Genomic DNA, 12017 nt, shown 5'->3' on the forward strand with positions numbered 1-12017 from the left:
TAGTCAAAAGAATTCTCAAGAGCTATTAGATAATAATATTAAATATTTCTTAATATTGTAAAACAATCACAAAAGGCATTAATAATTTGGTTTAAAACTTCTGATATATTTGTTGTTACAGTAAGAAAATAGTCTATATTAACACTTGAGTCTTTAAAATTTGGTAAACTAAATATAGCAGAGTAATTTTTTTTCTTTTCTTTTCTTTTCTATAAATTTCTAAAATTTATGTTGGATATGGATAAAATGGGGGTCTCATATATATAGCAACATTTCTGATTTTTAGCGAAAAAACAAGCATATTTAAAAATTAATAATCAATAATATAACATTATTGTTACTAACTCAACAAATAATAAATAAGCAAACCAACTTCAATTCCATACCATGGCCATTTAATGATGTTAGGAGAAGATAGAAGGAAATTCCAGAAAGTAAGTAACGAACAGGAAACGAAATAAGGAAGGAAGGGAGAGAGGAATGGAGACGCAGACAGAGAGGGAGGGAGGGAGAAGGATTGGTGGAAGGGAGTAAGAAATTAGAACCATGATAAATAAGAGAAACAGAAATCACTGAAATCTAATTCACTTATTAAAATGCTTATTATGTCTCCTGGAAAAAAACTTTCTACTTGCTATTGGCATTTAACTATAATTTTCTATTACTCAATTTTAAAACAGGAGTCTGACTGAAAATTTGATGGATTAACAAAGTGCCGCTCTTCTTGGCACCAAGGTTCACACTATAGCATATCTCAAATCTTTAAAGGGAAAGCAAGGGCATGTGTTATGATGAGCACTGGGTGTTACATGCAACTAATGAATTGTTAAACACTACATCAGAAACTAATGATGTAAAAAAAAGACAAACAAACAATTAATGATGTACTCTATGTTGGCTAACTGAACATCATAATAATTTAAAAAAGGGAAATATTATTCCTACAAGAAGATGTATCTATACATGTGTTTCCTTACTAAAACCTCTCTCTATATACACACAAATATAGAAAGAGTTCTAAAATTAACTTAGAGGGTCAATGATGCCCATCAAAAAAAAAAAAAAAAAAAAAAAAAAAAAAAAAAGAACTAGAATAGAAAATGGCAGCAAAAATAATGTTGCTTTCTGAAACTTTGATTCAGTACTGTTTCACTTTGCTTTAAAATATATTTTTAATATAAAATTCCATGACATAGATGATAAAGTAAATAAATGTTATTACTGTAATAATATTGGAAGGAAATGATTTACTGTGGGAGTTCTGTCTTAGTAATGTTTTTTGCATAATTTTAATGGGTTTTCTATATTAATACAGTTAGTGCTCCTGTCTGTTCCTTGTCTCCACCTTGCATACTTATGTTCTAATTATCAGATTTTAAAGCCAGGTAAGTATGATTTCTTTAAAAGAAACAATGAAATAAGGTTAAAACTTAAAGATTTCCTGCTAATATACTCTTACCTGTTGGTAATCCTTTTCCTCTCAATCTGTCTCGGATAGCTTGACTTCGATCAGGCTTTTGTTCATTGTTATGGGAAAGTTGATCTGTCTGTACACAGTAATAAAAAATCAAAATTGACAAAAGAATCTCCCCTTCATTTTCATGGTAATCATCTACAGAATGACACCAGTTAGACAATTTTTAGAGAGTACAGTGTTAAGTAAAACACTCCACATTTGCTATTCTTTTTTTTTTTTTTTTTAAGATTTTATTTATTTATTTGACAGGTAGAAATCGCAGGTAGGCAGAGAGGCAGGCAGAGAGAGAGAGAGGAGGAAGCAGGCTCCCTGCTGAGCAGATAGCCCGACGTGGGACTCGACCCCTGCACCCTGAGATCATGACCTGAGCTGAAGGCAGAGGCTTTAACCCACTGAGCCACCCAGATGCCCCCACATTTGCTATTCTTAATTTGTTTTCCTTCACAGGATTTATGTAGCTCAGTCTGGCCAATCCATCTTCAGGAAATGAAAGACAAGACAGAAGATTATTTACTAACTAGGAAACAAAGTTAGCTGGACCGAAGTAATTAAAATGAGCCCCATCTGAAAACAATAAACTAGAGGAGTCTTCTTCTGTCTGATAACTATGTTAATCGCTCAAGTTTGATTATGATTTTAAAAACACATTAATTCTGGTATAATAAAGCTTTCTCCTGATTATAACTAAGCACTGAGGGTATTGACTTAAATTATTTTCAAAAGTAATTTTCCAGATTTTTCCTGCCAGAAATGACATTTTTGAAATGCTTTAAGCCAAAAGGACATACTGAGAGATGATAATTAAATTTAAGTCAATGATCTTTTGAATATCCTTTGTAACACAATGCTTGAATAGTCTTAGGCTTTAATAACTTTTACTGAAGGTACTCATTTAAAATAAAGCATATCGGGCGCCTGGATGGCTCAGTGGGTTAAGCCTCTGCCTTCGGCTCAGGTCATGATCTCAGGTTCCTGAGATCAAGTCCTGCATCAGGCTCTTGGCTCAACAGGGAGCCTGCTTCCCCCCCCCCCACCTGTCCCCCACCGTCTTTCTCTGCCTACTTGTGATCTCTCTCTCTGTGTCAAATAAATAAATGAAATCTTAAAAAAAAAAAAAAGCATATCACTTTTTTCCTCCCTAGCTGCTTGAACCTCAGCTGCCATCATGAATGACACAGTAACGGTCCAGTCCAGGAAGTTCGGACCAACTGACTTCTTTAGCTGAAACAAATGGTCATTGATGTTCTTCATTCCACAAAGGCAACAGTACCTAAGACAGAAATTCGGGAAAAGCCAGCCAAAATGTATACAAAACCACACCAGATGTCATCTTTGTGTTTGGACTCAGAGCCCATTTTTGTGGTGGCAAGACAAGTGGCTTTGACATGATTTATGATTCAGTAGATTATGAAAAGAAAAATGAACCCAAATCAGACTTGCAAGACATGGCCCATATGAGAAGAAAAATACCTCGAGAAAATAGCTAAAGAAACACAAGAACAGAATGAAGAAAGTCAGGGGGACTGCAAAAGCCAATGTTGGTGCTGGCAAAAAGAAATTAAGTGTCTAGTAGTGAGCTGGAGATTGAACAACAGAAAAGGAGTAAAGATTCTGCAGTGACTTTATCTGTGGTGATTATGCAGATATTTCATAAGAGGATTAATTAACAAAGAGTTTTTTAAAAAATTAACAAAATAAAGCATATCGGAGGGGAGGTGTGTGAGGGGATGGGTGAAACAGGCAAAGGAGATTAAGAGTACACTTATCATGATGAGCACCTGAGCACAGAGTAATGATGTACAGAATTGTTAAATCACTATATTGTACACCTGAAACTAATCTAACACTCTATGTTAAGTATACTGGAATTAAAAATAGAAGCGTAAAAAATGTATTAATGGAAAAAAGCATATAACCTTTAAAAAACAAAATAAAAGTGCATCAAATTTGATCAAATTCCATATCATAAGGGATGAAAATTAGAACACTGGGTTTATTTAGATGATCGAGTAGAAGCTTCAAGAAAGCTGGGCCTGGGTGGCTCAGTTGGTTAAGCCATTGCCTTCGGCTCAGGTCATGATCTCAGGGTCCTGGGATCGAGTCCCGCATCGGGCTCTCTGCTCAGCAGGGAGCCTGCTTCCCTCTCTCTCTCTGCCTGCCTCTCCATCTACTTGTGATTTCTCTCTGTCAAATAAACAAATAAAATCTAAAAAAAAAAAACAAAAAAACCTCATATGTGGTATGGTTACTAACCCTGTACTGCTGACAAAGAGATAAATAGTAAGGAAACTTCTAAGAACCTTGAAGAAGCTCCTCAACATTGAAATAATTATCTTCACAACTGTCCAGTAATACGAGTGGATGGTATGTGTTACTATTCCTATTTTACAGATAAGTAGAATCGAGGTCAAAGATGCTGTAACACTAAATCAGTGGAAGAACCAAGACAAGTAAGCTGGCCTGCAGACTTTACATTCTACGCTGATTAACTTTAAGTAGATAAGAGTGATGGTCACCTGAAATGAATTTCATGCTGAGCAAAAAACTAAATCATTCTCTTAGCTCCTGGAGGCAAAACAGTGTCGGAGGAGCAAAATGGCTAACAGCTTGGGCTCTGGGGCCAGAGAGATCTGGGCTCCAACTGTGTCTATAATTTATGAAGTGTGTGGTCATGGGCAGATTATTTAATCTTTCTAAGCTTTAGTTTTGTTATCTTTAAAACGAGGGCCAAAGTATCTTTCGTAACCTAAGACTATTAGGATGAGCAAAAGTGGAAGAGCACATAAGCCATTTAGCACAGTGCCTGGCATAAAACAAACAATAAAAAAAAAAAAAAAAAAAAAAAAAAAAAAAAGGTAGCTGTTGGAACTCTGTCTGTTGGATGATGACCAGGAGTCTAGCAAGAGCAACGGAAAGAAGAGGGGAACAATGTTATTTCTTCTTAGTAGAAATCTGCCTCTGGAAAGGCAGGCTATCCGTATACTAACTCTGATTGACCCTTCTATTCTTCTCTCGAACTCAGCAATCCCACAACACACCCCATATCAGACTTAATACTATTCCTCAAATATATCCCGCTCTTGACTATTTCATAGCATTTATTTAGGCTTACTTCCCTCTGCCTAGATTACATTCTATCAGACTACTGGATCTAGTTCAAAGCGCTATTTTTCGATGCAGTCATAACTTATACACTTCCCCTCAAAACTTCGTAACTTTTGAAATTCTTCCTGTGTTGCTTTTCATATCTTCCTCTGCATTTTGTAATTAAGCAAATGGTTGTAGAACTTTAAATAAGAGCTCCTAGAATGTAGAGCAAGTATTTTATTCAAAGTTGTATCTTCTGTAGTATCCAGACAGGTTTCACATTTAGATGAGCAATTTTAGTTACTATAATAAACTGGCTTAAATACTACATGTAAAGAAATGAAGATCTTTTTTTTAATACAGGCAACTATTAGAGGGACAACAGAATTCCAAGGGGGATTATTTCTTCACTGAAAGAAGGAAGAAAAAATAATTCCAGCAATTTTACTATATGGATAAAATCAGCAAGACAAGTCTTAGAGGAGATGTGGTAAAAGAGAAAGATCCCTGGAATAATAGGAAATATGTGTCCCATAAACTGTATGAGTTTCAATTTCCCTATTTAAAAAGTGAAGGAATTAGTATAGATCACTATTTCTCGAAGAAGTTTTATGGAACATTAGTATTATGAGAAAATCGGTAAAAAAAGATAAAAAAGAAAAAAAACGAGAGAGACCCTAATAAGTTTGGGGAATGTTTTATCTACGTGTGCATCACTCTTAAAGGTAAGTAATATAGTCTAGTGTATTAAAGGCTCCGAGAAATTCTGCAGTGAAAGTACATTTTAATTGCTCTTATACAGGTTTTCCTCAAACTTATTTGATCACAAAATAATTTTTTTAAAAAGATTTTATTTATTTATTTATTTGACAGACAGAGATCACAAGTAGGCAGAGAGAGAGAGGAAGGGAAGCAGGCTTCCCACAGAGCAGAGAGCCTGAAGCAGGGCTCGATCCCAGGACCCTCGGATCACGACCTGAGCCCAAGGCACAGGCTTAACCCACTAAGCCACCCAGGTGCCCCGATCACAAAAGAATTTTTAAAAACAAAACTGTATTTGATAATACGTAGGAAAGATATGTGGCTTTCATAGCTTTTTCATAGCTTCACTTTTGTTTAAAAAAAAAAAAAAAACAAATGCAGGAATATAAACAAGTAAATTAAGACTGGAGCAGCTCTAGTTAAGGAGGAGAAACAAGCAGACAAGAACCCATTCACTCAGCCTCTACTACCCATATTCCTTTCACAGAAGTACCAAGGCTGCACAGGGTACAGTTTACAAACTATTTGCCTGGAAGAATCTATGAGCTTGTTTCTTGTCAACTAGCAAACTGCATGGAATGCGGATATACCCCTGCCAGTCATATAACATCCTGGTTAAGAGAGCAAAACTTATAAGTAAGAAGCCATTAAGAATACTATGTGACAGTGGCAAATTGTAGTTCACAGAAAGAAGGACCTCACTCAGGTACCACAACTCTACAGGGTAAGAGCAGAAAAAGTTTGGATCTAGATCAGATATCAAAAACCAAGGAGTATCCAAGTGCTGCATATTCATGTCTTTTTGTCCCAGATAAAGTATTACTATTACACATGATTTGCAGAGATAGGACTACAGATACAGGGTTTGTTGTTCTTGGGATTTTTCTTATCTATGGCAAGGGAGAGAATGAGAGAGTCCAGGTCTTGGGGCAATCTTGTGGGGATACAAGCATATATTATCTCCTATACAGCAGATGACAGTATCCATAGAAGATAGGGAGAGTTTGGGGAATACTTAAGGGGTCCAGACAAATAAGTGGCCAAGAAAGGTGTATAAAGTAACAGAAAGTGCATTATTAATGCTAAAACCCATTTTGTATGTCAATGTATTTTTCACAATAGACAGGACGACTTGCTGGAAGCACCTTATGATGTAAGAAAGGAAGAAAGAGTCCATATCTGGGCTCTCTACTCTGTTTCACTGATCTACGTGTCTATTTTTGTGCCAGTACTGTAAGGGCCTATTTAACCAGAGTGACTCCATCTTGGTTAAATAGCCATTTTGTTGTTTGTGCAGTAAACTTAAAATAGACCGTGCCCCCCCGAGAAACTTACTTAAAAGCAAGTCCAGGAAACCAGTAAAATGTAGTCAGCTGGTTCCTGATAACAGAGCCCAGAATACAAGGACGAGTCAGGCCAGATGGAGACATCTAAGCAGTACGAAGTACTGTTTGTAACAGTGAGAAGGTCTTGCCCAAACCAAAATGACTCCATCTTGGGAAGGACGACCATCTTATTATTCACACTGAATATGTTAACTGACTAAGCCTTCCTGGAAAGTACTGTTTGTAATAGTTCTTGGTATGGGGTAATCCTGAATGAAAAGTCACCACACACACACACACACACACACACACACACACACAAAAGTCACCAGACCAGATGGAACTAGCCAATCAGCAAGAAACACACAAACCTGGTGGGTTGAGATACCAAGATATGAGTTGCAGTTTTACCCAATAAAAGGTAGCCTGTAAGACTGGGAGGGGTCGCTCTCTTTAGAGGCTGCCCTGACAGGTCAGTCAGTTCTTGAGCCTGTAAGCTGGGGGTGGTCGCTCTCTTTGGAGATAGCCTTGGCTGGTCAGTCTGACTTCTAATGCTTGGCAAAGAATAAAGTTTGCATAACTTTCACTTTGTCTCAGTCATGTTCCCCTGGCCGATCAGTCTGACTTTTAATGCTTGGCATAGAATAAAGCTTTCCATAACTTTCACTTTGTCTCAGTCTCGTTCCTTTGATAACGGACCCCAACAGTACCATGCTGTCTAGATGATCACAGCTTTGTAATATAGCTTGAAATCAGGCAATGTGATGCCCTCAGCAACTCTATGGTCAACTAATCTTTGACAAAGCAGAAAAAAATATTCAATGGAAAAAAAGTCTCTTCAATAAATGGTGCTGGGAAGATTGGACAGCTATGTACCTAAGAATGAAACTCAACCATTCTCTTACCCCATAAACAAAGATAAACTTAAAATGGATGAAAGACCTCAATCTGAGACTGGAATCCATCAAAATTGTAAAGAACAAAGGCAGTAACCTTTTTGACATTGGCCACAGCAACTTCTTTCAAGACATGTCTCCAAAAGCAAGGGAAACAAAAGTGAAAATGAACTTTTGGGACTTCACCAAGATAAAAAGCTTTCAACATAACAAAGAGGTAATCCACGGAACGGGAGAAGTTATTTGTACATGACACTACAGACAAAGGGCTGATATCCAAGATCTACAAAGAACTACTCAAAAACACCTAAAAAACAAATAATCAAGTCAAAAAATGGGTAGAAGACATGAACAGACAATTCTCTGAAGAAGACATACAAATGGCTAACAGACATGAAAAAATGTTCATTATTATTAGCCATCAGGGAAATTCAAATCAAAACCACATTGAGATACCACCTTACACCAGTTAGAATGGCAAAAATTGACAAGGCAAGAAAAAACAAGTGTTGGAGAAGTTGTGGAGAAAGGGGAACCCTCTTACACTGTTGGTGGGAATGCAAGTTGGTGCAGCCACTTTGGAAAGCAGTGTGGAGGCTCCTCAAAAAATTAAAAATAGAGCTATCCTCTGACCCAGCAGTTGCACTACTGAGGTATTTACCCCCAAAATACAGATGTAGTGAAAAGAAGGGCCATAAGTACCCCAATGTTCATAGGAGTAATGTCCACAATAGCCGAACTGTGGAAAGAGCTGAGATGCCCTTCAATAGACAAATGGATAAAGATGATGTGGTCCATATACACAGCAGAATATTACTTAGCCATTAGAAAGGATAAGTACCCAACTTTTGCATCAACATGGATGGGACTGGAGGAGAGGATGCTGAGTGAAACAAGTCAAGCAGAGAAAGTCAATTATCATATGGTTTCACTTATTTGTGGAACATAAGGGAAAGCATGGAGTACATTAGGAGAAAAAAGGGAAAAATGAAGGGGGGTGGGAATTGGAGTGGGAGATGAACCACAAGAGACTATGGGCTCTGGGAAATAAACTGAGGATTTTAGAAGGGAGGGGGATGGTGGGATGGGTGAGTCTAGTGATGGGTATTAAGGAGGGCATGGATTGCATAGAGCACTTGGTGTTCTACACAAACAATGAATCATGGAACACTACATCAAAAACTAATAATATACTGTATGGGGACTAACATAATAAAAAAAAAGAAAGGAGGCAAGAGCAGACATTTTCAGCTCTAAAATGTTCTAAAAAAGGGCAAATTCTCATAAAATCTAAGAGATTAAGTTATCACACTGGACTTCTAAATTTTAAGTCCTGTTTCAAGTGAACAATTAACATTAGAACAAGGAATTTATTGTTCCTAGTCTTCCTTGAGAAAATGCTGCCTACCGTATCTTTAAAATAGTTTTGCTAAATTTTAAAATATGACTATATGTGCCAGCTGAAACTGTAGCTTACCCCAGAAAGATTTCCCAAAACCAGTTTTACCAACTGCTTCACATAGGAAAATGAAGGTGCACAATTGCTATTTCTGATGTGGGCACTGCAAGCATCCAGAACAGTCCGAACAGAAACTCGAGCATAAATAACGTCTTCACACATTCCAAGCAGGATGCTGTTGAGATGGTCTCCAAGCTTGATAGGCTGAATATAAAGAAAGGAAAAGCCACTTTGAAAAGTGTGTGTAAATCTTCTCTAGCACGAGACAAGCTATTTCAGGAGTCAGAGGAACGAGACCAAACATACTTCAAATACTTGAAGGAAAGGAGCTTCTTGTCTAGCAGCATATATATTTTACCTTTTCATAACTCAAAAAAATTATTGGCAGAAGATGGTTAACATAACTCTCCTAAGATAGGAAGTATTACAGAAAACTCAGTGTTTTTGTGTTTTTTTGTATGATAAAGAAATGGAATTCCTCAGTTATTCAAGTGTTTTTGTAAGCAGTTACGTGAATGCAAATGTGTACTCACATTTTGAACGAATAAATGATTTCCTAACAATCAAAAACATGTAATATATTCAATATAATTTGACACTGATGATAACTTAGATTTCAAGTACTACAATGACTTAATATCATTTATATATAAGTTCTCTTTACGCTGGTAAAACAGAGAAAGTGTAATATAAGATTTTTTAATTAGTTGACATATTTGTAGAATATTCTATCCAAATGTCCAATAAGTATACTAAAAAATGCAATTAAAACCAAAAAAGAAGCCACTACACAACTCGACAGAAAGGCTAAAAAGAAAAAGACTGATAATTTGAAGTACTGATAAGAGAAAAGCATTGTTGGTGGGAGTTTAAACTGGTACAACCATTCTGATGAAGCATGCTCTTCCTGTGACCCTCCTTTCCACTTCTCATCCATTTGGGTATTATGTCATCCTTTAGATCTCAGCTTGGATGCAATACCCTTCAGTAAACTCATCCTAACCCTCTAAGCGTAGTTAGAGGCTCCAACTCTGGTTTTCCACAGCAACCCCCATTTCCCTACCATAGCATTCACACACTGTTATAATTGGCTATTTTGATGCCTGTACTCATAGATGTACCCCACAGGCATGGGCCATTACATTCCAAGTGTCTAGTACAATGTCCAACACAAGACAGGGGCTTAATACTTCTGAAATGGTATTACATATTTGTAAAATGATTGTGATTTCTGAAAGCAAGATATAAGTTAAAGTTTATACTTCCATTCTAATTTATACATTATTGATATTTATTTAATTTTTGGCTCTCTTTAAAGTATAAATTATTAATCATAGGCTGTGGTCACATTTTACACTAAGTTAGGTTGTACAATATAGGACACCAATATTAGTAGTAATTTAATTTTTTCACCTATATCTATAAACTTGGAACTGAGGAGAGTAAATCACAGTATTTTTCATGATACAAAATGAGACCAAACCAAGTTGAAGATGTCATTCATCTCTCATGGATCTTAGGATGTCTGAATTTTAGACTAAAAGCCTAAAATGCCTATTACTTCTTAATTTGATAAAACAGACCAAAACAACCTTTATACTTAGTTATTTTAGGTTTTGACTTCTACATGCCTAAAATAAAACCCAATTCTGTATGTTACATCTTTGCTTTGATGAAATATAGCTATTTTTAAATTTTCAACTTCAAGTTATTATTATTTTTACATTGGGTCTTCAGGAATCTCTTATTTTAGAAAATAAGAACTAGAAACAGCCCAAAGGTCATCAGAACCCAAAACTTCAGAAAGTGTTGCTTTAATGTTGGTGTCTGTTGCCATAGGCTTAGTGAAGTATGATTTTGAAGCATCAATTTAAAAAATGTAGTAAGTATAAACTGAATTTCAAGACATAGTTAGAACTACTATTCCTATGTGTCTGCATCAAAAAGCATTATCACTTTAGTTCAAGAACGAATCATCAACATTTAGAATCCCTCTTATCAGTCATTACATTAGAAAAGCAGTGGACTCCCATTTCTCTTGCTATAATTTTTGAAGAGGCCACTACATTTCACAGACTAAATTGTATGTAGATAGTAACTGCTATAATTCTAAGAACATTCTGAGAACAATAGTGCCTTTAGTACTTTATAATTTAATTGAGAGTATGACATTATTAATGTGAACAAATAGCACAGAAATGCTGGTATGCCTCATAATATGCTGTAGAACATAAAAATATAAGGAAGAGCTTTCTAAAAAGATGTACAGATGTGACAATTTGACTTACTTGGCTCTGAGGCACTTCGTGATCAGCCCCCCAGAACAAAGTCATTCCAAGAGAATAAATATGGATCTAGGAACAGAATTTAAAAAATCATTTTATGGTGAAATAAAACTTTACCAAGTACTAAAAAACACGATTTAATGAGTACTATATATTCATGACTTTTTTTGGTCCCAGATAAAGTATAACACATGATTTGAGAAAAATCATCATTTCATATTCTATGTAAATGTGACAGCTTAAAATAGAAAAGAATGGAAATTATCACAACAGATTTTTCCCCATAATTCCCCAGCCTATCATCTAGGAGTATTTTTGTTACTTCTTACTTAAGCTTCTTTATGCAAACTCATGCAAATATACTTTGTCCCCCGCCCCTCTTTTAAACTAAGTAATCTCTATGCCAAATATGGGCCTTGAACTCATTAGCCCAAGATCAAGACTTGCATGCTTTATAGACTGAGCCAGCCAGGTGCCCCACAAATATATATTTTTATAAATGTCAGAAGCTTTAAAAATTACACCACACTTGCATTTTTAATTTAACAAGAGATATATGTGATGTCATTTTGTACATGCAGCTATTTCTCTCCAATCTCTTGAACTGATTCTCTGAGATTATGTATTGAAGAGTAAGTCATCTGTAGTTTGATACACATTGTTGGATTTCCCTACCAGAAGGTGGGGATGTAAAAAACCCATTTTACATTTCTGCTGGCAACATGT

The 12017-nt window shown here is 36.0% G+C and overlaps 1 protein-coding gene and 1 pseudogene across 11 annotated transcripts in view; one reads left to right on the forward strand and one right to left on the reverse strand.

Moving 5' to 3' along the window:
* Positions 1 to 12017, reverse strand: part of PTPN13 (protein tyrosine phosphatase non-receptor type 13) — a 213786-nt gene that overhangs the window by 111304 nt on the left and 90465 nt on the right. For all 11 annotated transcript variants that reach the window (XM_059173332.1, XM_059173335.1, XM_059173333.1 and 8 more), the window contains exons 4-6: positions 11295 to 11360; positions 9025 to 9210; positions 1460 to 1547 (exon numbers count right to left, since the gene is read on the reverse strand). In XM_059173332.1, the coding sequence (XP_059029315.1) occupies positions 1460 to 1547; positions 9025 to 9210; positions 11295 to 11360 (340 nt within the window). The remainder of the gene's footprint in view (positions 1 to 1459; positions 1548 to 9024; positions 9211 to 11294; positions 11361 to 12017) is intronic.
* LOC131831122 (small ribosomal subunit protein eS24-like) lies at positions 2643 to 3069 on the forward strand (annotated as a pseudogene).

Source organism: Mustela lutreola, chromosome 1 (genome assembly GCF_030435805.1).
Source record: "Mustela lutreola isolate mMusLut2 chromosome 1, mMusLut2.pri, whole genome shotgun sequence".
In the NCBI taxonomy this organism is placed as follows: domain Eukaryota; kingdom Metazoa; phylum Chordata; class Mammalia; order Carnivora; family Mustelidae; genus Mustela; species Mustela lutreola.